The following is a 24,239-nucleotide window of genomic DNA, read 5'->3' on the forward strand; positions in this document are numbered from 1 at the left end:
CCACAGGCAAGGCTCTCCACTGTGGCCGGAGATCTCCCCTCCTCCGGTGCTGACATCGCTTACCAAACAACCTGCAGTCACCACCCTTCTGGGCCAGGCAGGCCACTGGGCTGGAGACACCATCTGCTGCCCGGCAGTGAGCCAGTGAATCCTCTTCACGGCCCAGAGGAGTGGGCCTGGGGTCCCCTCCCGGCCGGAGCTGGTGGCCAGGGGTCCGGCCTGGCCTTGGAATGCTGGTAGAAGTCACAGATGCCCACGTGGACCCTTAGATGTCCTTGCCCTTGTTCACCCTCACGTGGTCTCTGTTTAAGTTCTTTCCAAACTTCTCACTGAGCTGTTGGATCAGGTCTGCCAGCTCCCCGGTCGCTTGCGATTTCTCCTCAAGAAGCTCGTAGCGTAGGCTGGAGATGTCCTGCTTGATCTCCTTCAGTTCACCTGCAAGGGCAGAAGGGCCATGGTGAGCACGTGGAAGGGGCTCACCCTAAGTGCACGTGGGGTGCCTCCACCAGGGGTGCAGGCGAGGGGCTGTCCCTTCTCTGTTGACCTCAGTACTGTTTACACCACTAGAGGACTCCTCCCTCTCTCCCCCCTCCAATAAGCCTTTCCCCCTATTCCTGGCAAACCTTTCCACTATGGGTCTTGGACTGATGAAGGAGTCAAGGTCAGGTTCCTCTTTCCTATAATGAGGAGCCAGTGCTGGTCTCAGAGCTCGGAAAGGCAGATTAGTGAGTAGGAAGTTTTATTTTCCTGCTGCGGCCTCATTTGCTCTGCTCTTGTTTACAGAGAAAAGACACTTGCAGCGTGGGAAGGGGAGACTGGCTCCCGCCGTCGCCGTGCTGGGCTGACTGAGAGGCCTTGCACGGGGTGAGCAAGCAGCGGCCGCAGGAGGCCTGTAGGCCAGGCCAGCCACACCGGCTCCGCCAGACAAGCTGCCACAGTGCCTGCCGCCGCCTCCTTCAGGAACAAGACACCCCCAGTGGGGGACTTGGCATCTTTGGCTTCCACAGTCCGACCATGGGGTTTGAAAGCCACGTGGGCCTGGGCTGTGGGCATCTCTTTATTGACCACAAAGGGGAATGGAAAGGTGGTCTCCTAATGTTACAGACGCTGTACTGGTCCCAAGTGAGACTATGCTGCCTGCAGACACGCTCTCTATGGTGATTTTTAAAGAATAAAAATTTACATGCACAGGCAAGAGTCTTAAAGATACAGTTCAGTCAGCACTGTAAGTGCATCATCTCCCTCCTGTCCTCTGCACCCCTCCCACTGCCTCTTTAAAATCAAGCACTTCACCAACTCTCAGCTTCACAGTGTAACTCTAGTGGTCTAAAGGGATATAGCTCTATGTTCTTCCGTGACCACGTCCATTTCGATCACAGGCACACACTGGTTGAGGCTGACTGGCATATTGCCTGGCAGTTTTATGCCCGAGACCCCAGAAGGGGTGGAGCACTCCCCACCCCTGTCAGCGGGGTCTTCTTGGTCATTGTGGATGTGCACCCTGCAGGCCAGGCAGAGCATGCCCCTCACTCCTGCCAATGATGTTTGTGTTGGAGTCCCTGCTTTTCTGCCTGTGAACATGGGAAATGGAATGAAGGAGGTCGCCAAGTGTCCGGTAGAGCGACTAATCAGATGAGGTCTGAAGAATGGACCAGAGGGGAGCAAGGACAGAAGGGAGGGGAGACCCGGCAGGGCGAGAAGGGCACAGGTCCTGCTGCTGGCTCTGGGATGTAGGGGGCCAGGTGTCTCAGCCAGAGGAGACCGCCAGGAGCTACGGCAGCCCCAGCTGAGAAATAGCAAGGAAATGGGAACTTCAGCCCTACAGTTGCATGGAACTGAATTCTGTCAACCATGCGAGCGAGCCTGGAAACATTCTCCCCAACAGCCACTAGAAAGAGACACTATCCTAGTGTCACCTTGATTTCAGCGCAGCGCTCTGTCCCCTGTAAAGATGGCAGCTGAAGTGATCCTAGGGGGCAGTTCTAGTCTGCCATAGAACTTCGCCGTAAGTCAGAATCAGCTCACGGATACACAGCTTCAGCAACAATGGTCTATTCAGGACGCCTGGCCTATAACACTGAGAGAACCTGTGCTCGGGCCCCAAATTCATGGTACTTGGTTCTGGCAGCAGCAAGCATCAAATACGATCACTTACCTTCGTTAACTTCATCATTTTCTCTATCCACCTGGGCCTTCAGGACATATCTCTTTATGAGCCGTTTCATGATTTTCTGAAATGTGAACACAAGTGATCAAACCACCTGACCCATCACAGAGCAGCCTGCCACCCCGGGGATCGACATGACCACCCCTCCAGAGGGCTTGATTCGCATGGGGATCTTGCCACGTCTTTTTAGGGATTCCCTGCTAGTGGGAACCTGGGCTGGCCTCTCTGTTGAACTCCTTTCTCCCGGGGTTGGGTAACCACTTGACTAAGAACAGGGCACCTCTCCAGGAGAGGACGGAAGTCCAGGAGAGAGAAGCACTTCGGGTGGGCAGGCTCTGGTGAAGGCCCCCACGCTTGGATCTCCTCTGCCCTCTTTTGTGACCATGGCCAGTCACGTGCTCCTTTCTGGACCTCTGCTCTGAAATTCTTTATTTCAGGAAAAGTAGGAAGGCCCTCGGGGGGATGAATTGGCATGGGGGCTGCGACAATGGGCTCAGGCAGAAGAACAATTGTGAAGCGGGCTCTGGACCAGGGCAGTGTTTCGTTCTGTGGTGCACAGGGTCCCTGTGGGTCGGAGCTGACTCAGTGGTACCTAACGACAACATTTCAAGAACTGGTGTGATCAGCAAGGAGTCTTGGAGGATGCTTAACAGCCACATGAACCTGCAGGCCCTGGGAAGACAGGGAGAAGTGTGCTGTTTGGGAAAGGAGATTTATGGAGTTGGTAGATCAGCCTAGATCAGCTCTAGGCGTGGAAAATTCCGACCAGACGCAGGAACAGATATAGCCAGGCCTCGGGAGGCTTTGCTGAGACACCACTTCCCAGGACATCCCACATGCCTGCCCCTGTCCTGCCACTCCCCCTGGAGGAGGAGGAGTGGGCCTTCATGGTGCGCTATTCTGCAGATCCTGTATTCTCTACATAAATAGGGCATGAACAAGCACTTAGGAGGCCCCGAGAATAGAGCCAAGTGTAAAGAAGACTGCAGGAGGTGAACTTTACATGCTGCCAGTACTCGTTCCAGGGTTCCCGAGAAATCACTGGGTTTATAAATAGTCTGGCACCCAGACTTATGCATCTTGTAAGAGATGAGCGGCAGGGTAAAGAAGGGGGGATCCCCTTGGCCCTGGTTCATCCTGTGTCTTACCTGCTCAGACCTGAGGACAGGCAGTATGGAGGCAGCCTTCCCCAGATGGAAGAAACCCACAGGGAGCTGATGTCCCAGGCTATGCTGTGTGACGTCTAAGTACAGGCTCCCACAACAAGCTTTCCGCAAGTAAGAGGGAGGTAAACTGCTGGAGGATTGAACTCGCTATGGTCACTAAATGGTGCCTTCAGCAGTGGAGATCTTGCCGAGGAAGGAGCCCCCGACTCTGTGATTCTAAGTTTTCAATTAAAAAAATGACAAAGTGAGCCCCCGAGTCCATTATTCAAGGCTAGGGCCACCCCAGCCTCAGCCCTCAGGCCCGTGGCCCAGATGGTCCTATCGCTCGCGTCATGATTCAATTTCAGGCTGAAGAGCTAATCAGCACGTCTTCATGTTGCTGCTTCTCAGAGAGACCCAGGTTTTATCATATTGGTGCCTACGCTGCCGAGCTAGGCTTCTCATCAATGTCCTTCTAGTCACGAAAACAGGTTAGCTAACTTGCAGCAGTAGGTATATTGCTATGGCACTCGGGAATGTGGGTTTCCCTTCAGATGGGAAAAACAAGATGCAAAACCATGTACTTAGATGCATGGGGTGGGGGGTGGGGGGAAACACACACAACACAATCAACCCAATTGTCCAAGTATCTGCTATTCTTACTCAGACATTTAGAACGCCTCTTCCTCTACAGACTTGCTGTGGTGGTTAGGTCTTATGGCAACTTGATGCTACCTCTGCAGAGACGGGTGCAGACGGACTACCAACCAGGTGGTACCCTAGAGGTTTCTCTTGCCCTTTCTATAAGGAGAAACTGGGAACGTCTCTCTCTCTCTCTCTCTCTCTCTCTCTCTCTCTCTCTCTCTCTCTCTCTCTCTCTCAGTCCATTGCCTTCCTCCTTGCTGGGACTCTGTCTGCCTCCAGAGGTGGCCCCAGGTGAGCCACCTGGCTCTGGGAGCACTCACTTGCTGTCTTCCCATCGACCTTGGATGTACAAGTCCTGCACCTGTGACCTCCCTCCGCCCTGCTCCACCATTCTGTGTTACCGGCCTGCAGCTGCGTGAGTCTGCAGAGGGCTCCAGCTAGCATCAGACTCATGGACTTGAGGTGGGCTGGGCTGGGCTGGAGCCGTGATATCAAACGACTCCTTGATAGGAAGTTATTTCTTACACACATGTGAGAATCACCTGTTTTGTTTCATTAGACAACCCAGCTACAGCAGTTCCAGACGGACACAGGTTAAGGGGAGTCTAGTTAAGAATGCAGTGTCTTTCCAATGCAAACCTCAATAATGGAGGTTTCTTTAGTTTCTCAGTCCATCGATTGAAGGACTTTTATATTTATGTTACAAAATTTTAAGATAGAGCCCAGAAGTGCTCTGTCCCCTCTTCTGTGAGTAGAAAATCCTTTCATAGTTACGATAATAAATAATCAAGGCCTCCTGGTTTAGCCAATGTGGCCAAATGCAACACAATGGGATTGTTTTAAATCATTCCCTAGCAGCAGGGTAAGTGAGAGTGTGCTCACAGGGCTTACATGGAGAGCAGCCCTCCGGGATGAAAGGAGAAAGGTTTAAAAGGAAGTAAAGAAGTGAGCATGTTGAATGCTCCCATGGAGCGGGGCTTGTGTTAGCCTCTTTGACCAAAAAAGAGAGACTTCGTTGAGTCCTCCAAGCAGCCTGGTGAAATGTAAGCCATTGACTCCATTTACACCACAGGGCACCGGAGGCTGGAGCGAGCCGGCTGCTCCAAGTTCACGTAGTGGGGAAGTGGAGCTCAGGGAATGAACCACCATGGAAGCCAAAGCTGGGAGTCCATCCAAGCTGCAGCAGACGCCCAAGAACAAGGTGCTTTAGAGAAGGACCTTTCAGGAAACCGGCTCCCATTGGTCAAAGGGGATATGGCTGCTTCTGGGTAGCGATTTACCCCTTTAAAAAGCATGGAGGTCTAGGGCAGGTGAAGTCTCTGCTTGATTTCACAGGCTGGGTGGGGCCACCCACTGTTACTTCATGGAGGAGAGGAGATACGCCATCGGCGTGGATGCTCTTGTCCTACTCTGGAACATGGGAGCTAAGGTTTATGCAGATCTGCTGCTTAAAGGGTAGAAAGGAAATGCTTTTTTATTTAAGTCTCTCAAGGGTGCTAGTGATTTAATATCAAAGCAGAATTGGCTGAGCTTCCTCCTCCCCTCCCTAAGGAAGTGCTATGTACCCTAAGGAAGACCAGTGTGATGGCCTAGCAGTTGCTTTGAGGTGACCTGGTCCTGATGGGGACCCAGCTCTCCTGGGTGTGCACATGGTAGACACCCCAACATCTCCAAGAACAAGATGTCAGTCTTGTCTTCATAGAGGCTTAAACGATTGGAACATGTCCCAGAGTGCTGAGGAAATCCGGTTCCAGACAAGATGGACAACAAAAGCTCTTCCTTCACTATGTGGTGGAAAGTCTTTGAAATATCTCAGTGTGGTCTCCCACAGTTTCTTCATTTCATGAAAGTAGCAAACGTTCCTCAGTTCATATGTCCCGGCCTGCCCCTGTGCACTTAGCAAGTGCGAGCAACGAGGATATCTAGGGACGTGGTTCAGGCAACAGAACGAATACTTGAGCAAATGGGAAGAGATGCTCAATGGATAAGAAGAATCAGTGAGGAATGCATATCACTTCCTCTCCACCCCCTCTCCGGGTCTCTAAGGGGCCAGAATGACCACTGGCTGCTGCTGGTTGGGGAGAAGACACAAAGCATTTCCCAAGACTTTCTATGGAAGGGGCAACTCTAACTGCAGGTAGGAGGGTGAAGGACGCAGACCGGGAAGAGGACGCATACTGCATGCTGAAGATGGCCAACAGAGTGGGGTCCAGAAGGAAGCAATGTTGCCATTCAGGAACACAGAAATTGAGGTTTATGAGAAATCAGAATAGAAGTAATAAGCATTGCAAGAATACCCATCCTCTTTCCATTTATTTCTCCAGTAAAAACCAACTAGAAGATGAAAAAGAAAACAATTTATGGAATTTTGGAGAAGAGACCATCGTAACATTGGGGGCTCACGTGGATGAACGGTGCCTTGATTTAGAGTTTATTGGGGACATGGCTTGTTAGGTGTGTACACGAAGAACATGCCCCTCCTTCCCTGAGAGTCAGTAGATGGGTCTGTGCGAACCCCACCTATTTGACACGCTGGCTCCTGGAAGAGGTCCCCGGCCCCTTGAAAGGAGGGGCTCGCCAATGCCATGGTAATGTTGCATTGCAGTCTCTTCCACACAGCCCAGATTAGATTTTCTAAAAAGTTGCAGATGAAAGGAACTAATTTTGTGAAAGACAGCAGTTCAGACACCCCAGCATCGAAGAAAAGCAAAGCACAGAGAGCCTCTGAAGTCTGACGGAGCGTGTTTTCTCGACAACAACACGCTAAAGCAAGCGGACAGATTGACAAGGAGCTTGAAACAAACACCTAAGGCACCGAGTTGAAGCAATCAAGTCGATCTAATGAGGAGACAACCAGGAAACAAGCTGGAAAGCCGCTTGTGAACAATCGGGTTTTTGTCTTACTGGGAGTGCTACAGACTTCCTCAGGAGCCTGACAATGGGAGGATCCGGGGCATCTGAACTCAGGAAGATGCCGGTTCTGGACAGGGCCTGCAAGGAAGAGAGGGCGTGAACCGGACCCCGTGTCCACTGGACTTTGGGGAATCGTTCTGGGAGAAAAGAATGTGCCTTGGAGGGCCACCAGCAGGTTTAAGAAAACAAGAGTGTTGAAGTTTTACCCCAGGCCATCCCCTGCTTCACCTCTTGCTGCCAGGTGAGAGTAGAGGTGCCTTCTCCTTGCCCCCTCACCTGAGGCCTGAAAGGCTCAGACCCATCTCGTCCTCGTGACTCCCACACGCAGGAAGGCAGGCTCCGATGCAACACTTGGAAGATGCATAGTGGCGAAATGCCCGGACACTGAGTCAGACAGAGCTTCACCAGATGCATAACCTTAGGCAAATCACTTGTCCACTGAGCCTCAGTTCCCTACCTGCTAAATACACCTTTCAGACGAGAGGAGTGAGATTGCAACTGGGCTGGTGTCCAGCGCGGTCCTCTAGTGTCATCTCAAGATTCATTTCTACTTTGCCATGCGACAACGATGGCCCAAGAGGCCAACACGGGACCCGCCAGGCCGAGCAAAGGGCAGACGTGCATTTGCCAGGAGCCCCCTGGCCCCCGTTTGCTGCCCTCTCAGCCTGTGATTTCTGATGTCTACGGGCCCACTTTTTCTGTCTTCTTTTCTGTGGCTACTATCTGAACAAGTGGCCTCAGTGGATTCACAAAATACAAGGTGACCAAAGCTTTCCCAGGTCATCGGGGCCTTGAAGCTGCAAATGTCCGTCTGCGCAATCACAGCAGGCAACTCCCGGGGAAGATTTCAGGCAGCAGGGACTCAGCACTGATGATGGAAGACAGACACAGGCTCACTCGGGGTTCTGTGCCGCACACGGGCATGTTCATGAAGAATTAATTCACTGCGGGCACAGGACCCTCTCACACAATCCCTCTTCCTTTATCTCAGTAGCGAATTCTGTGCAAAACCCTGAGGCGACTGGGGTCTGGCCCGTGAGGGGCTTCTGTCTTCTCAGTGACCTACAATCTATCCTCTCTGAGAAGCTGAGAAATAAAAATCCTTTCACCCACCGAAGGACTTGCCTTGTGAAAAAAGGTCAAAGCTGGTCCAACTGCTCAGCCTCGATTTGGTGTGGTGAAATACAAGATTTTTTCCCCCTCATTGCCAATTTTCAGTCTGTGTCATCTGATATAAAACTATGAATGCTCTGAGGGCTGAGCCACTTCTTAATTGTACAATTAAATCCTCCAAACGGCACAGCTGGCTTCTGAAACACAGACTGAGAGTCAATTAGCCCGTGTCTGAAAGATGCTGCGTCTGTAATTGCTTGCCTTGGGAAGGTGTCACTATGGACACATCACCTGGGCCCAAGGGAATTCTCAGGACAAGCTGAAAATCGACACCTCAGAAGGGAAAGGCAGGACAAGAAGGACCTGCACTTTTCTGTCAACCATCTGAAGTTCCCATTCAGCTCACTGGCGGATTTCAATGGATGCAGAGATTTGACATTCATTTCCAGAGACAACGTAAGGATTTTGAGAGTAACAGGTCTTCTACTTTATGAAACACAAGCTTGCAGGGGCTCAGTCTACACCCCGTGTGCACTGAGGGCACCCGTAATACCCACCTGGCGGCGTAGGGCTATTGATCCTCCAGTGCACGTATAAGCGGAAGCCCAGGTGGGAGAGTGGGCTCTGTGCTGGGCTGAGAGCCGAAAGGTCGGCCGTTCCAACCTCCCAAATGCTCCTCAGAAGCAAGATGAGATTTTCTACCATGGAAGACTTACAGTCTTGGAAACCCGTAGAGGCAGTTAGTTATTCTCTGCCCTGTGGGGTTACTATGAGGTATAACCAACTTGATGGGAAGAGTGGGTGGGTGGGTGAGAAGCTGAGGGCAGGTATCTGGGAGTCCACCATACTTCCACGTCAGGTAGGCTCTGCTTCCTGAACATCTACTGAATCTCTGCTTTCTTGACTGCCCTACCCATTGCCAGATCCAAGCCACCACTCCCTGCACCGGGCAGATCGGCTCATCTTCCTCACTGGTCTCCCTGCGTCCACTATTGCCCCCACTGTTCTCATTACAGCAGCCAGAATGGTCTTCAGTATGCACAAACAACCCCCCTCCCAGTAACCCCCCCCCCCCCACTGCCCTAGTAGAGAATTTAGAATAAAATCCACATCCTGATCCTGGACTGATCCCGCGGCCTTCCTCTCTGCCTTCAGCTCCCACGACCCTCCCTGCTCACTGGTTTCCAGTCGCTCTTGACCGGCCGGCCCGGCTACGCTTCTTCCTGGGGCCTTGGCTGTTGTCTTGCCTCTGCCTGGAGTACTGTGCCCCCCATCTCCACGTGACTGCCTCACCTCCTCCTGCTCACCGTGCCCCTCATCTCCATGTGACTGCCTCACCTCCTCCTGCTCACCGTGCCCCTCATCTCCATGTGACTGCCTCACCTCCAGAGGGCTTAGCTTACCTGCCCTCTCCTTAAGGTTGTGTTCTTTGATAACTGTCTCTAAGCCGACATTTCTATTTTCTCTCTACTTCTTCAGTCTGTTGTTTCCTTCTTGGTAATTTTTGTCAAGTTGGAGTTATAGCTTTATCTCTGCGTTTGTTTGTTTGTTTGTTTGTTGTCAGTCTCCTTCAGCAGACTGGCAGCACTCCAAGACAGGGACTCTGTCTGCATCTCCAATAGCTAGCACAGCTCCTGGTGTTTAGTGGGCGCTAAGTAAGTTTTTACTGAAGGAAGGAAGGAAGGAAGGAAGGAAGGAAGGAAGGAAGGAAGGAAGGAAGGAAGGAAGGAAGGAAGGAAGCTTAATCTGGGGAGAAGCACACAACCATGCCATCTGATCCATGTCCAGACACAACTGGCTCCTGGCCAGGCTTGGCACAGGGGTGCTTACCTGATACCTGGTGGGCTTGCTGAAAGTATTATTGGCTGTCAGGTTTTCAGAATTCCTCATGCCAGGCTGGTAACGAGTCTTCTGGAAAAACACGACAAACCAAATACAACAATGCCCCATCCATCCACCCACCCACCCATCATCTATCCATTCATGCACCCATCCACACATCCGTCCATCCATCCATCCATCCATCCATCCATCCATCCATCCATCCATCCATCCATCCATCCATCCATCCATCCATCCACCAGTCCATCCATCCATGCACATGCTTATCCCTTCATGGGGGGACGTGAACACTTAGCAGGCGGCCTCTACCAGGAGGACACTGGGGAGGACCCTGATGTTTCCATTGCTGCGTGGCTTCCTAGAACATGGCTCCTGGGAACTCTAGTTCCGGAGGATGTTAGCAGAAGTAGCACTTTATTGTTCAGTTTGTTTGGGAAACATAGTATTATTTTTAAAAATCATTTTAAAAGTGTCTTTCCTCTAGCACTCTGAGGTTTTAATATGCTACCTAACTTGGAAACTCTGCAGAAGGGAGAGATTGTGGGCAGGGCCCCTTTGTCTAAGCGACTGGGATCTTTTCTGGAAAAAGTCATTCCAGTCAAAGAGTTCCTGTCTCTGGCTTCCTGGCTCAGCGAGGCCTTCTGCTAAGTCCCCAACAGCACGACTCTCCAGGAGCTGCAGGGAGAGGGCCACCTCTGCTGGTGGCTTCCCTTTGCTCAGGTGTCTGGAACACTCGGAAGACCCATGCCCCCTCCAGGCCCTGGCTGCCCTTGCCTTAAGGGTCTTCATACGAATCCAGTGCACAGGACCCGACCCGACCCGCTCCTCCCACCACCCCCACCACTCTCGTTACTCTCTAACCCAGTGGTTCTTAACCTGTGAGTCGCTGCCCCTTTGGGGGTCGAATGACCCTTCCACAGGGGTCGCCTGATTCCTAACAGTGGCAAAATGACAGTTCTGAAGTAGCAATGACAATCATTTTATGGCTGGGGGTCACCACAACACAAGGAACTGTATGAAAGGGTGGCGGCATGAGGCAGGTTGAGAATTCCACGAGCTGCGGGTCACATACCCTGAATTTGGAATTCAGCATGCCCATTTCAAGGTCATTTTCACAGCTTTTGGTCTTAGATTTGCAAAGTTTTATGAGGCACATCTTGATTCTCATTATGAGATAATAAAATGATTTAGGACTTGGCACTAGATTAAAAGGAGCAGGTAGAGTTCTTCCTTCGTCAAAGTAAGACAGCCAGAGCTTGGCTCGAGCAAATTTCCACTCCACGTCTGCATCCTCCTGTGGGAGAAGGCAAACAGTAAGACACTGTCAAACCAGCGAGGCCTACACATCCTGAGAGGGGACATCTAAGCAGGACGCTGATTGGGGCTTTGTGAGTGACACAATGGACGGCAGGCTTTGAGGAATTTGGTCCCTGTTACCACCACCTGAGTCCTCTCAGCCTAACTCTTTGGGATTCATCACCAAGAGCCCCACTGGGTGTCTGCCACCCCTCTGGTTGTCTCCAATGGGAGTTTTCACCAACAATCCCCACCTGCCACGTCTGCGAGAACTCTTCTCTCAATGAACTTTCTCCAGCTCTGCTAAGCGAGTCACCAACCACCCCAGCATCAGGGCGTAGTCTCTCAGCGCACTCTGTCCAGGACACTACAGTGTGGCTCGCAGTCACGGTCACACGATAAGCAGGAAAACGACATGGATGAAGTTAACCTCCGGGGTTTGTTTATTTAATCCAACATATCCAAGATGTTGTCATTTTAATATGGAAACCTCATAAACCATTTGTGAGATAGTTTACATCGAAAGACAAAACGACCAAGCTCTCCACATTCGGCGTGTATTCAGTGGAGTCCCTGGGTGGAACACACTGTTGTTCGCTGGACTGGTCGCCAAAGGAACCCACCCGGAAGCAGGCACCCCAGAAGACAGGCCTGGGGATCTGCAAGGTTGTGGCCTTGAAAACCTCACGGAGCCGCCCAACCCTGCATGCATGGAGCCACCAGGAGTTGGGACTGAAGTGACGGCAACTAATGTTTTACATGGACAGACCGTCGCCCTTGGACATGCTCAGTATCCTCAAGGGGCTGCCATGCTGGATCGGAGAGTTAGAAGGGCATACCATATTGGTCAGCGTGCCGCCAGGGAAGATGGTAGGAAACCTAGCCTAGGTAATGCAGGGGCACAAGGCTTGACTGTTATTTGCAAGAGGTCATCCAGCTGGCTTCTGCGGCTCAATTTAAGGCCTAGATTGAATCGGTGTCAGTGGCCAAATGTGCGTGCCCTGCTCTCCCTCCCTCCCCTGAGAGGGAGTGGGCATGTTGGTTTTTTCCCCCTACAGACAGGCTCTTTACTACCTGTTTGAGGCCTCATTCCACACGCTGGCTTTGACAGCAGGGCCGTTTCAGCTCTGTGTGATCTTGGGCAAGGGCCTTGGGTTTGCTCATCTGTGCAATGGAGCCAACACTGCCTCCCTTGTTAGCCACTGGCACTGAGCACGCGCCCCATAAATGCGGGCTTCTTTACCCCACAGGCAGTGGCTGTGCAGGAGGCCCACACGAGGGCGTCCTGGGTGAGGGGAGGTCAGAAACAGCCCGCACGGTTGTCCCATTTACGGTGGTTGGGACTCTGTGGACCCTTGGCCTGTCTCATTAGAGACATTACAGATTGGTCTTTCAGATGGATGCTTTGTGAGAGCAGGGGAAACAGAGAAGGGTAACAGAGTGACCCTCCTTGAGAGGAAGCATCGTATGTAATGGTCAGAGCACAAACTCGAAGTCTGCATTCAGGCCTAGCGAAGTGACCATGCAGGTGACTGGCTGCTCTGGCTGAGTGCCGTCCGGTGTGGAATGGGGTCCTAATGCTGGTTTCACAGGGCGTGAGGATTAAAGTCGCTGATGCTCGAAGCACGCTCAGCCGTGTCGGACGCTCAGTCCCTCCACAACCACTTTGCTTGTTTGTTTGAAACTAGCTTGTTTGTCATCAAAGAATCTAAGTCAGTTTCCCGTTGGCTGTTTCTCCTTTTATAGCCACTCAGACTGGTATGGAGGTCTGATGGGTAAGGAATCTGGAGAATTTTTAGGATTTGACCCTTCTCTTTTTCTTTTTTACATTTAAATTTTACTCATGTCCCCCCATTTTATCTGTGGCATTTAACACAAAGAAAAACATCCATCATATGGCTGCACTGCCCATCACATCCAAAAGTGACAGTACCTCATCACTGGATGTGTGGTTCCTGTTTTTCCCCTTTTCCCAGGCTCCCTCTTTCCTGTCCATCTCACCCTCCCCACCTCGGGCCTGGCCTCCTTGTGGTCTTTCATTCTTTTGGTATATAAGCCATGTTTCTTTCTTCTTTAATGATAATAGTGTCATGAAATATTTACCTTTATGAGATTGACTAATTTTGCTAATCATAATGCCTCCGATTTTGTCCAGGTCATGAGATCTTTCACAGACTCCTCACTGTCTTTAAGGATGCATCATATTATATTGTGTGTATGGCCCGGAGTTGGTTTATCCATTCCTTTACAAACAAAGGTTCTGATTGTTCCCCTGTTTCCTCTATTGCAGAAATTGTTGCAATGAACATGAGTGTGCATATGTCTGTCTGTGTTATTTTCTTTATTTCTTTAGGGTATATGCCAAGAAGAAGGTGGCAGGATCATAAGGTATTTATGTTTGCCTCTATTGAAGTTTGCCTGCACCATAGTGGTTGCACAGTTCGGCAATCCCACAAGCAACGTGTGAGCTTTCCAGTCCCTGCACCTCTTCTCCAGCTGTTACTATTTCGTTTTTAATTTGCTCAGAGTGTTTGTGTGAGGTGGTATCTTATTACTGTTTTAATTTATATTTCTTTTATGATTAATGGATGCTAGCATTTCTTCATATAATTGTTGGCCACTTAAAGGTCATCTTTAGTAACTTGCCTATTCATGTCTTATGTTCATCTTTGATTGGGTAATTTGTATTTTTCTTATTGAGGTGGTGTAGTTTAGTAGTGCTTTGAATTAGCCCTTTCTCTGACATATCTTTGCCAACTATTTTTCTCTTTTTACTCGTTTGGTAAAGTACTTTAATGTCCGTAAATGTCGTGTTTTCAGAAGGTCCCAGTCTTCTAGTTTGTCTTCTGCGGTGTGGTTTTCATTGTGGTTGGTAGTGTATTTATGCCTTGCATTAGGATCTTTAAATGTGTCCAAATTTTCCCTTGGATGATCCTTGGATGGTTCCAGGGTCTATATTAATAATAATAATAATAATAATAATAATAAAAACCCTCACCCAGTACCATTGAGTCAATGCTGACTCACAGTGACCCTACAGGAGAGAGCAGAACTGCCCTTGTGGATTTCCCAGACTGTAAATCTTTCAGGGAGTAGAACGCCCCCCCTTCCTCCCTCAGAGAGGCTGCTGGTTCTCAACGACTGACCTAGCAGTTGGCAGCACAATGGGCAGCCGGCTTGGCCAGCAGAGGTGATAGAACCGTTTTATCTCTTCCCATGCTAGCACAGTGCGTAGTGGGTGGAGCTCACAGTCTGGCCAATCGCATGAGTATGTGAAACAATTCACCAACCTGTCTTTTACCTAAAGCTGTGCTTAGGGGAAGAAGCCCCTGAGGTACGTGTCAGGAGGGTGGCGGGAGTGCAGGGTGGAGGGACGAGTAGGCTCCTGACCTTGCCTTGGGTCCAGGGTAGGGGAAGGCTGCCCAATGGCTGATATTTGAGCTAAGATGCCAGGAATGAGTAGCTCTAAACCAGGTCAAGTGTGGGGGTGTGGCGGAGAATGAGTCGGAGTTAATTAGTGGAAGAGATGGTGAGAAACAGTCATGAAAGAACTGGAAAGCGAGGTTGCGGGAGGATTTTGTTGTTGTTGCAATTTTTTTTCCTCCAAAGATCAAGAGAATTATTTAAATGCTGACAGGGAGGATTAAGTAGAGCTAGGGGGTGAAAACGCTAGCAGAGCAGGGACAATGCGCAGTGGCGGCTTCTGCCCAGGGGCAAGAGAGAGGAGAGCCAGGGCGCTTGGAGGGGCTGCCTAGCCACCCCACCCCAGCCCTGCAGGAGGGCGGTGAACACAGAGGCAGAGGCAGGTAGCCTTGAAGATTTGGATAGCAGGTGCTCAAGACTTCTTGACGGCACATGGGTGGGGGCGTGGCGGGGTGGGGGGGCTTTGTGGAAGGGTTCACAGTTCCTCACGTGGACATTAATCAGGGACCCTTTCAGTGGCATTTCTCACAGCCCTGCAGGTGGATCACCAGCGAGGTGGGTGGGGAGGCCTGCTCTCCCGCTGGGGGAGAAAGAAGTGCAGAGCCCTTGGAGGAGGTGTGGGGGGTCAGGGAGGGGAGGTGGTATGTGTGCCCTGAACATTTTGTGGTTTCACTTCATAGTGGATAATTGGGTATCACAAACTCATGGGCTATGCCTCGGCTTCCGTGCCACATTCGTTTGGACCAGTCTGGTGGGCTTGTTAGGAGGTGGGAAAGAACCCAAACCGAACCAGCTGCTGTCCAGTGGACTCTGACTCATGGTGATCCCATGCACGTCGGGAGAGGACTGCGCTTGATAAGGGTTTTCAGTGGCTGATTTGTCAACGCTATCTTGGCAGGACTCTTCCAAAGCATCTTGGGGTGGACTTGAACCTTCAAACCTCTCACTTCGCTGCCAAGTACGTGAGTGGCTTCCCCCACAGAGGTCCACGCACCGACTGGTTTTGTTCTACACATGGGGACATGAAGGCTCAAAAGCTCAGGAAGGGTTGGTTATAGACAATCAACTAAATACATAATGTGTATGCGTGCTTCAAAAAGTCTGTGGAAAAATGGAACAGAAGGATAATGTAATTCCCCACGAACTGGTTGAAGCTACCTCGTGTACTGTCTGTTCACTGATGCTGTGCAGCCACTCGCTTCCCTATTGGACAACGTAGGACTGCCTCGGTGAATTTCCGAGGCTGTAAATCCATATGGAAGGAAAAAGCCTCACTTTCTCCCTTGGAGCAGCTGGTGGGCTCAAACCACCAACCCTGTGGTTAGCAGCCTAACTCCTAACCCACCACGCCACCAGCTCTCCCTTGGTGGTAAATCTTTACTTGAGTTGAAAGCCTCATCTTTTTCCTGCGGGGTGGTTGGTGGTTTCAAACTACTGACCTTGTAACTCACTAGGTTACCAGGACTCCTTTACGCAGTGCAGTGCTGCATTTTTTTTTCTAGGGCAAAGGGCCCTGGTGTGGGCTTCACCTCTTCTTCTGACCTCTTTCTTGCATAATTTACACTCTTTCAGTGCTTCACACACCATCTTGCTTCACACCTCTCTGTCTTGGCATATGCTACTTCTACTGTCTGGGAACTTTTTAAAAAATGTGTGTCTATTTTTTCCATATGAGAAATACACAAACAACTCTTTCTTAGAAACTATTTGAACTCAGAGGTTTACCAAGCAAATGTGAAAGCCCTTCCAATCTTCTCCCTCCTCTCTCCAGAGGACGCTCACGAGAAGAGCTTGGGAGCATCCTTCTAGTTCCTTCTTGACCGTTTCCTCCGGCTTTTGTATTCTCCCATCTGCACTTTCCTACCACTTAGTTTTTCACTTAACACTTTTTTAGAGATTTCTCCATGCCCGCACAAAAAGGTCTCTCTCTCTGTTCTTAGCAGCTGCATGGCATTTTAATGTGTGACTATGTCATAGTTTATCCGGTACTGGCTGGCTGCTTCCTCCCTCCCTCCCCCTTAAGGAACAGCTCTGTAAAATCATAGTTATACACAAATCTATTCCTAGAATTGGGAGTTGGGCCAAAAAGTTCATGTCTTTTATTTATAGTAGTAAAACATCTACACAACTTATATAGCACAAAAAGGCATACAAAGGCATCCCCCCTCCTTCCTCCCACCCCAACCTCTCAACAGGTTCCATTATTGAGAATTTCTTATGTACTCTTTCAGTACTTAAGAAAAATTGTTAGTTTACACACATATGGATATAGATCCATTTTCCCATCTCTTTTGCCTAAAACAGAGAGCACTGTGCACATACAGTTCTGAGAAGCCTGCTGGGCAGTGGTGAAGATCACTGGTTTGAGCCCATCAGAACGATGTTGCCATGTGCTCTGTGAAGACTGGCAGCCTGGGAAACTCAGTAGGGCACGTCCACTCAGTCCTAAAGGGCCACCGTGCATCGTATTGCCTGCATAGCAATATACATTGCTCTAAAATTGGAGCTTTCTTCACTAGCACTTGAGGTTTTTTCACATCAGTATATCGAAGATACTCTAACTTTTTTTGTTTTTAAACAGCAACATAGGATCCCATTGTTCAGATGCATCATCATATTTTAACTAGATGCCTATTGATGCTTTAGTTTTTAATCTCTTGCTATTTTTCATATGGCTTGTAATCCACAGTTTGTGGTTTGTGTGTTTTAGATTTTGATGTACATGTTTGACCTTCTTATCTGTCTGTAGCTAAGTTGTATTCATCTTTAATTATTTGTCGTTTTATTGGGTTAAGGAGAATAAGATTTTACTGTCATTCCAGATAACTGTGTATCTTCTTTGATATAATAAACAAACTTGACTAGTGGAAATTTCTTCAAGATTAGTTAAAATGAAGACTTACACCACATCAATAAACTATTTTTTGTACAGCTACTAAAATCAACTGGACTCTCTTTTACTTATAATGAATATTTAGTAACATTACTGGAAAATGTTGCAAATTTTGTAATGTTTTGGAAGATGTTGGTTCACTAAGTAATGTGACATCACATATTATCAAAAAGTTCATGTGTTAATGTTACCATCTATCTCATCTGAAGAGAAGCTGGTGGAAGGAAAATGTTCTCTAAAATACTAATTTCTGCACAATAACCTGCATTTTCATGGCAATGAACACTGCCAGATGGTTATTTGAAATGACGTGAAAAAGAAAACCAGACTCACTGGCATCAAGTCAATTCTGACTCCTAGCGGACTCATAGTAGAACTGTCCCTGTGGGTTTCCAAGAATGTAACTGTTTACAGGAGTAGAAAGCCTCATTTTCTCTCCCAGGAGTGATTAATGATCTAGAACTGCTGACCTCTTGTATAGCATATCAGAGTGTAACCACTACACCACCAGAGCTCCCATTTGAAGTGACAGGCACAATTAATTTGAGAAAATGTCTGCCGAATGTTCAAGTTCAAATAGCCATTACCTGTCCATTATTAAGTTTTTCAAAGGTCTGTGACAAGAGTAGGTAGGTCAACTCACGACTCAATCCCACAAGTGCCTTTCTGCACCTAATCTATCTTAGTTGGGTTTATAGCAAGCACATTAACTGTTCCTCCCATCTTCTCACATAGGCTACTTAAAAAATGTGTACTTTCAGATCAAGACTCCATAAAATTAACAATTTTTATTTCACTGACTGTATCTTAAAAATCTAAATATCTTTAAAATTTTACTTTTGATTTTTCTATAGCCCAATGGATTTTTAATTTTAATAATGCTATTGAGTTTCCACAAATCTATTTAGTTTTCCTTATTCTTCTTGTTATTGATTTGTTGCTTCATTCAGTTATGGTCCAATTAGATGCTTTTTATGGTTGCAATCTTTTTAAACTTACCTTAAACTAGTCTCTACTGGACATATGTGCAAGAAAGCAGAGTGTGTACCACGCTACTGCTGAGCAGTGCGCTCTGTTGCGTTGGAATGGCTAATAGTATTCAGGTGTTATGTTTCTTTATTCACTTTTAAAATGATTCCATCTATCATCAAAAGTGGTGCATCTAATGTTCTTCTCTGTCACATAGTAAATTTTGACTTAAAATTTATTGTCAGATATTAATATTGTGACTTCCTCTCTCTTTCTCTTACAGCTTACTTGGCATGCCATGCTCCTCCCCCAATACTTTTAATCCATTTGCACATTTATGCCTAAGGCGTGTTTCTTGTAGACAACCTATGGAGGTGTCATGTTTTTAGTACAGTCTACCACTCTGTTTCTTGACTGGAATATTTCATCCATTTATATTCACTGCATTTAATTATCAGCAGAAAAGAATTTACTTCAAACATTTTGATATATCTATATCTATCTATCTATCTATCTATCTATCTATCTATCTATCTATCTATCTATCTATATCTTGTTGAGGTTGATGGCTTCTTTGTCCTCTATCTTAAATACTGAATTCCTTTTAAGAACAGATTTGCCCCTTATTATTTTTTTAACTTTTAAATGACTGAATCACTTAGAGCTCCCTCTTTAACAATTGAAAAGTCTCTGTCTATATTAACCGCTCCTTTTAATTTTGTTACTGTCTATTATAATTTGTAGCCCAGATAGTGTGTAAGCTCGTTGTAAATTTATTTCATTGTCTTAGTCCAGTGGTTGTTCAGTGTCAACGCTGCACTGTTGAGCTGGTGCCATTGGTTTCCTTTCCAGAAAACTTCCTTTCATATTCATTGCAGGGCTGTTCTGGTGATTACAAATTCCCTTAATTTCTGTTTATCTGAGAATATACTCATTTATGAATGGCAATTTTCTGGGTATATTATGTCTGCTTGACAGTTCTTTTCTTTCAAGGCTTTGTGTATATCACCTCATTGCCTTCTGGCATGCAGTTTCTGGTGAGAAATCAGCATTTAATATTACTGAGGCTCCTTTGTGACATTTCCCTTATCTCGGGCTGCTGTCAAAATTATTTTTTTATCGTTGTATCTGGAAAGTTAAGTTATGCTATATCTTGGGGTGTTTCTCTGAGGGTTTAACCTATATGGAATTGATTGAGCATTTTGGATGATAATAAAATCTTCCATATTTTGGAAGTTTTCTGCCATTACTTTCTCAAAAATATCTCTGAGACTTTGTTTACTCTCTTCTTCCGGAATTCCTATTGCGTGTATGTTATTCCTCTTGATGTTGCACCACAAGATCTTGTGCTGTTAATTTTCCCCCCTTGTTCTTCAAACGGAGCCTCTATCCTTCCCCCCCATGCTCAATTATTCTTTCTACTTCGTACCGCCCGAAACGGTAAGGCTTCTTGGTGGCAAGGACCCCAGGGCATGGTACTTTGTTCATGCAGCTATCCAATTTTGTTTTTGTTTTCCATTTGACCTTGAGTTCTTCAAGGGCAGGGACTGTGCCTTAGCCATCTGCATTGCCAGTGTACTGCAAGGCTTGTGGCCAGTAGGTGCTTAGTACATAAGATGGGAGAAATGGAAAGGGACATGGACTAAAGGATAATCATTTTGATTTGCCATGGGCCACCTCCATAAAACCCTGAGAGGACATATAGGAAAGATTCTCGATCCCAGTTATCTTTCTCTCTTACACACACTGGTGCACATGTGTGCTGACTTTGAAAAGTTCATGGAAAAAGTCTACTATATTTTCATTCCATTTTCCCACAAACTTTCTGACGTTGATATCTATATTTATATATAGAATTGTGTCCCAAAAGAAACTTGCAAATCCTAAGCTCTGTACTTGTAAAATAACCCTGTTTGAAGTAGAGTTTGTTTTGTTTTGACACATTAACAAGGCAATGTCTAAATAGGGTGGTCTCTACACTTAATCATTTCTGATTAGTGTCTTATAAAACACATGAAATAGATACAGATCTATATACACGTGCGCATGCACAAACACATATATAGATGGGAAAGACATCAGGCCATAGAGCTACATCTAAAAGCATCAAAGGTACGCCAAGGTTGTGATAGTTACTAGATACTAGGAGAATGACCCACAGAGGAAACCAATGTGACTGAGACCCTGCTTTGGACATTTAGTCTCTAGAACTGTGAAAAAATAATTTCTGTCCTGTAAAGCTATGTATTTGTGGAATGTTTTTGTTATGGCAACACTAGGTGACTAAGATGTGTGTGTGTGTGTGTGTGTGTGTTCTTGGGCCACTTTATGTGATGGTGGGTGCCTTCTCTGCCGTGTGGCAGATTGCTTGGAGGCACCTCTCAGAACAGTCCAGGAAGCAGACCTCTTGTTCCGACTTGGCATTTAATAGTACACAACTTCACATTTAATCATACACAGCTTCCCATTTAATAATACACTGGCTTCCAGCATCAGTACCCTCTGCGCTGAAAACAGCCTTGTAAATGAAACCAAGGAGGAGAGAGAGCATTTTCAGCGAACTGGGTCTTACCTCAATTTCCTGATAGGAGTTGTTGATCATGGCTATTAGCATATTGAGCAGCACTACCACCATGGTGACGTTATAAACACCATAGAGAACGTAGCCGATGTTCTCAATGAATTTGTGGTCGTATTTCAGCACCACCGAGATCACTTCAGACAAGCCGAATATGGACCAGAATAAGGTTTTAAAACTTTCTTCAACCCTACAAGCAAAGAGACAGATCTTTCACACAACTTGCCTCAAGCTAGCATTGTAAAAATGAGAGCTTCCGTTACCGAAGATTCTGTGGTTACTCTGGAGCTGGGCTGGGGCTGGGGTGGCTGCTAGCGCCTCAAGGGTGAACTTTTGACATTGTCAGAAGTCTAAGGATCCTTTAAAAGATAGTTTCTAAGTTGCAGGCTCTTTCTTTTTTTATTCAATCCACTTACTGGGACGCCTGTCTGTGGAGCCATTTTCATCTTGCTTTAATTAATTAAGCATTTAAAATCAAACACCAGGGCAAATACTTCTTGTTTGTGATTAGCCTCAGAAAGCACATTCTTTCTTCAATAATCTCTTAAGGGTCTCTTCTCAGCTACGCCTCCCGTGTGGAGGGAGAAGCTCTGACAGGTACCCGAGGAAGGAGGTGGCAATAAAACTGGTGCCCACTGACCGAGCTGGAATCACTGGCGCTTGGCACTTGCTGGGCACTTGACACCGAGCAGCTCATTTAGACCTCATGAACACCCTCCTCGTACAGGCGGGAAAACTGAAGCACCGAGATGCTAATGCCCTTCCCAGCGGTGGCACCCAGCTGGAAAGTTGGGGGTAACTCTAGCTATGTCTGAGTTTCTCATAAATATTTTTGTTACGGTAACGTACAAAGCATCCGTGGGTGAGTTAGAAACTGTTGCTACAAAACCATGGAAATCTTTACTCCACTAACTTAAAAACGGGAAGCACTGGTGTTTTTGCCATATCTCCCACTTGGGCCTGTCCTCTTCAATTTACCCATGATGCATTGGTAGATGGGCGTCCTCAAGGGACCCCCATCATGTTCCTTTTGCACGTCCTTTCAATAGCAAAAGAAGTCTGACCAGGCAAGATGGGGCTGCAGCGTGGATGGGGCAAGGGTTCCCAATGCAATGCGCATATCACAGCTCTTACGATTGTCAAAGAATGAGCAGGTGTCTTGTGACAGAAAAGAATCCTGCGGCACAACTTCCCTGGCCTTTTCCTCACCCATGAAGCTTTCCACTTTTCTTTAAATGTCACCGTAAGTCCCTGAGATTGTCTGTGTCCTTTGAAAAAAAATCTATCAAGATTACCCCATTGGAATCCCCAAAAGGCACTCACCAAACCTTCTCTGCTTTGAGTTTCACTGGCCCAGCAAATCCCCTTGAGAGCTCCCGTTTGGATCCGTGTGGATTGGACCTTGTTTAGAAGGAACCCTAAGGCGGCTGAGATAAGTGGACAGAACTGTCTGCAGCCATCCACTGACCTCGGCGATTTGTTTGAACACCTTTTGTTTGGAGTAAACCCGTGTGCGGATGAACTGAAATCCCAGTAGCAGTCCTCTTTGACTCCTCTTTACAGGTGACAAACCATTTTAAAGTGTGAAAGTCATTCACATTAATTACACCCATCATAGTATGGGCCATCAGCAGTATTTACGTTCAAACATTTTCATCACCTTACTTTAAGAGTTAGTGCCCCAACATCATAACTCCTTTCCATTCCATTCCAGCCCCGGAGAGCACTAAGGCTCTCCTGTTTCTCTGTCCCTATGCTGCACAGTCTCTGCAAGCCGGGCCACGTATTGGTTGTCCTTTTTGTGTCTGCCTTGTGCCTTTAGTGACTTGCTGCATCGTCTCCCTGGCTTGGGGGAGTAAGGCCAAGCGTCGACCACGGCTAGCTTGTTAGGCATGGGAGGGGTCAACTTGTGCGCCCACATTTTTATTTTCACCAGGAAATTGTCCAAACCTTACCCTCTAGCTTCCTCCGGGCAGGGACTGCACACACTTGAGGGTCAATTCAGGTAAGATTGGGGTTTTAGGATGCTGCTCTTGATCTGAAGACTATGACGTTACCCAAGGACAAGAGTTTTAAGAGCCAGGCCACGCACATTTCACACTGTGCTTTGCGACTATGACCCTATATATGCTTATGACGTAGAATCCAATCAGAAAGCTGGGTTTGGGCCTGCCGGCGTACACGCAGGCATATCTGCGAGCCTCTGGAGGGCTACGTGCAGTTTCTTCAGAGCGCATTGAGGTTTTGTTACCATTATGAGAAAGCACTTTCCCCCCGTCTTCTCTAACATTTCAGGGTTTCAACACCCACCCACAAATGGCCAAGATTAGCTAGTTCTGAGAAGAAGAAGAAAATCTCCATGTTTCTTAAGGATTGGCATTTATTGGACAAGATATAAAAAAATACTAGTACTTGTCACGGTGGATAAAAATCCAGCTCTCACTTGCATGAATTTTTAGCGCTCCTGAGTGTGAGCGTGTGTGTGTGTGCGCGCGCACAGATGTGTGTGCCTCGGCAGCTATTTGGCTCATCCCCTACACATCCCAAAGTTGGAACAACCGATTTATTTTCATTTTCTTTTAAAGCTGTGGATGTGGCACTTACAATTCAATTCAGTGTTAGCAAAAAGGAATTTGAGTATTTGGAAGAAACAACTGAATATCGAGCCTTTGTTTTAGAGCCCTAGCTCCAGATATGGTGCCGAGGAAAGTAAACTATTTCCTATTTCCGACAAAACATCAATTTTGTGTGAAAGGGAAGCCATTCTCGGTGCGGCATGGCTCCGTGCAGGCCTTGTCCTCCATCCTGACACCCTTGGTCATGGCCCCAGTGGGCGGGCACAGTGGCAGAGAAAACCCAAGGTCACTGGACAAAGACAGGTGGATGTGCTCTGTGGCAGCTGCCCCCTGCCTGGCGGGATTGGGCAAAGCCTGGGGGCCTGAGCAGCCAGGGGGCTTGTCCAGGATGATGTGCTTACCATGAACAATCTAAGAACTGGAAATTACATGTGAGTAAGAGATTTTCACAGAAACTTATCTTCTCTTTCTTACAAAACCTCACAAACCTTTGGCTGGTTCTGATGGAAGTACGGCAATTATAAACACTTTCAGGGAAACCCGCTGCATTTTGATCAGGGAAAATGGGCCTGGAAGTAAGTATATATGTTTCTTGATATGAATATTTACCACTGAGCTCTGATTGTTCTGGTGCCTTCACTTAGCTATTCTACGTCACTAATTTGAGCAAGACAGAGCT

At 47.6% G+C, this 24,239-nt stretch overlaps 1 protein-coding gene across 1 annotated transcript in view; it reads right to left on the reverse strand.

Annotated features, from left to right (window-relative positions):
- Nucleotides 1–265: 265 nt before the first annotated feature.
- TRPC7 (transient receptor potential cation channel subfamily C member 7) overlaps nt 266–24,239 on the reverse strand; it is a 186,413-nt gene continuing 162,439 nt past the window's right edge. The window contains exons 8-12 of the mRNA XM_075542691.1: nt 20,979–21,174; nt 10,898–11,119; nt 9,814–9,894; nt 2,156–2,231; nt 266–435 (exon numbers count right to left, since the gene is read on the reverse strand). Coding sequence (XP_075398806.1) covers nt 266–435; nt 2,156–2,231; nt 9,814–9,894; nt 10,898–11,119; nt 20,979–21,174 — 745 coding nt within the window. The remainder of the gene's footprint in view (nt 436–2,155; nt 2,232–9,813; nt 9,895–10,897; nt 11,120–20,978; nt 21,175–24,239) is intronic.

This window comes from Tenrec ecaudatus, chromosome 2 (assembly GCF_050624435.1).
Source record: "Tenrec ecaudatus isolate mTenEca1 chromosome 2, mTenEca1.hap1, whole genome shotgun sequence".
In the NCBI taxonomy this organism is placed as follows: Eukaryota; Metazoa; Chordata; class Mammalia; order Afrosoricida; family Tenrecidae; genus Tenrec; species Tenrec ecaudatus.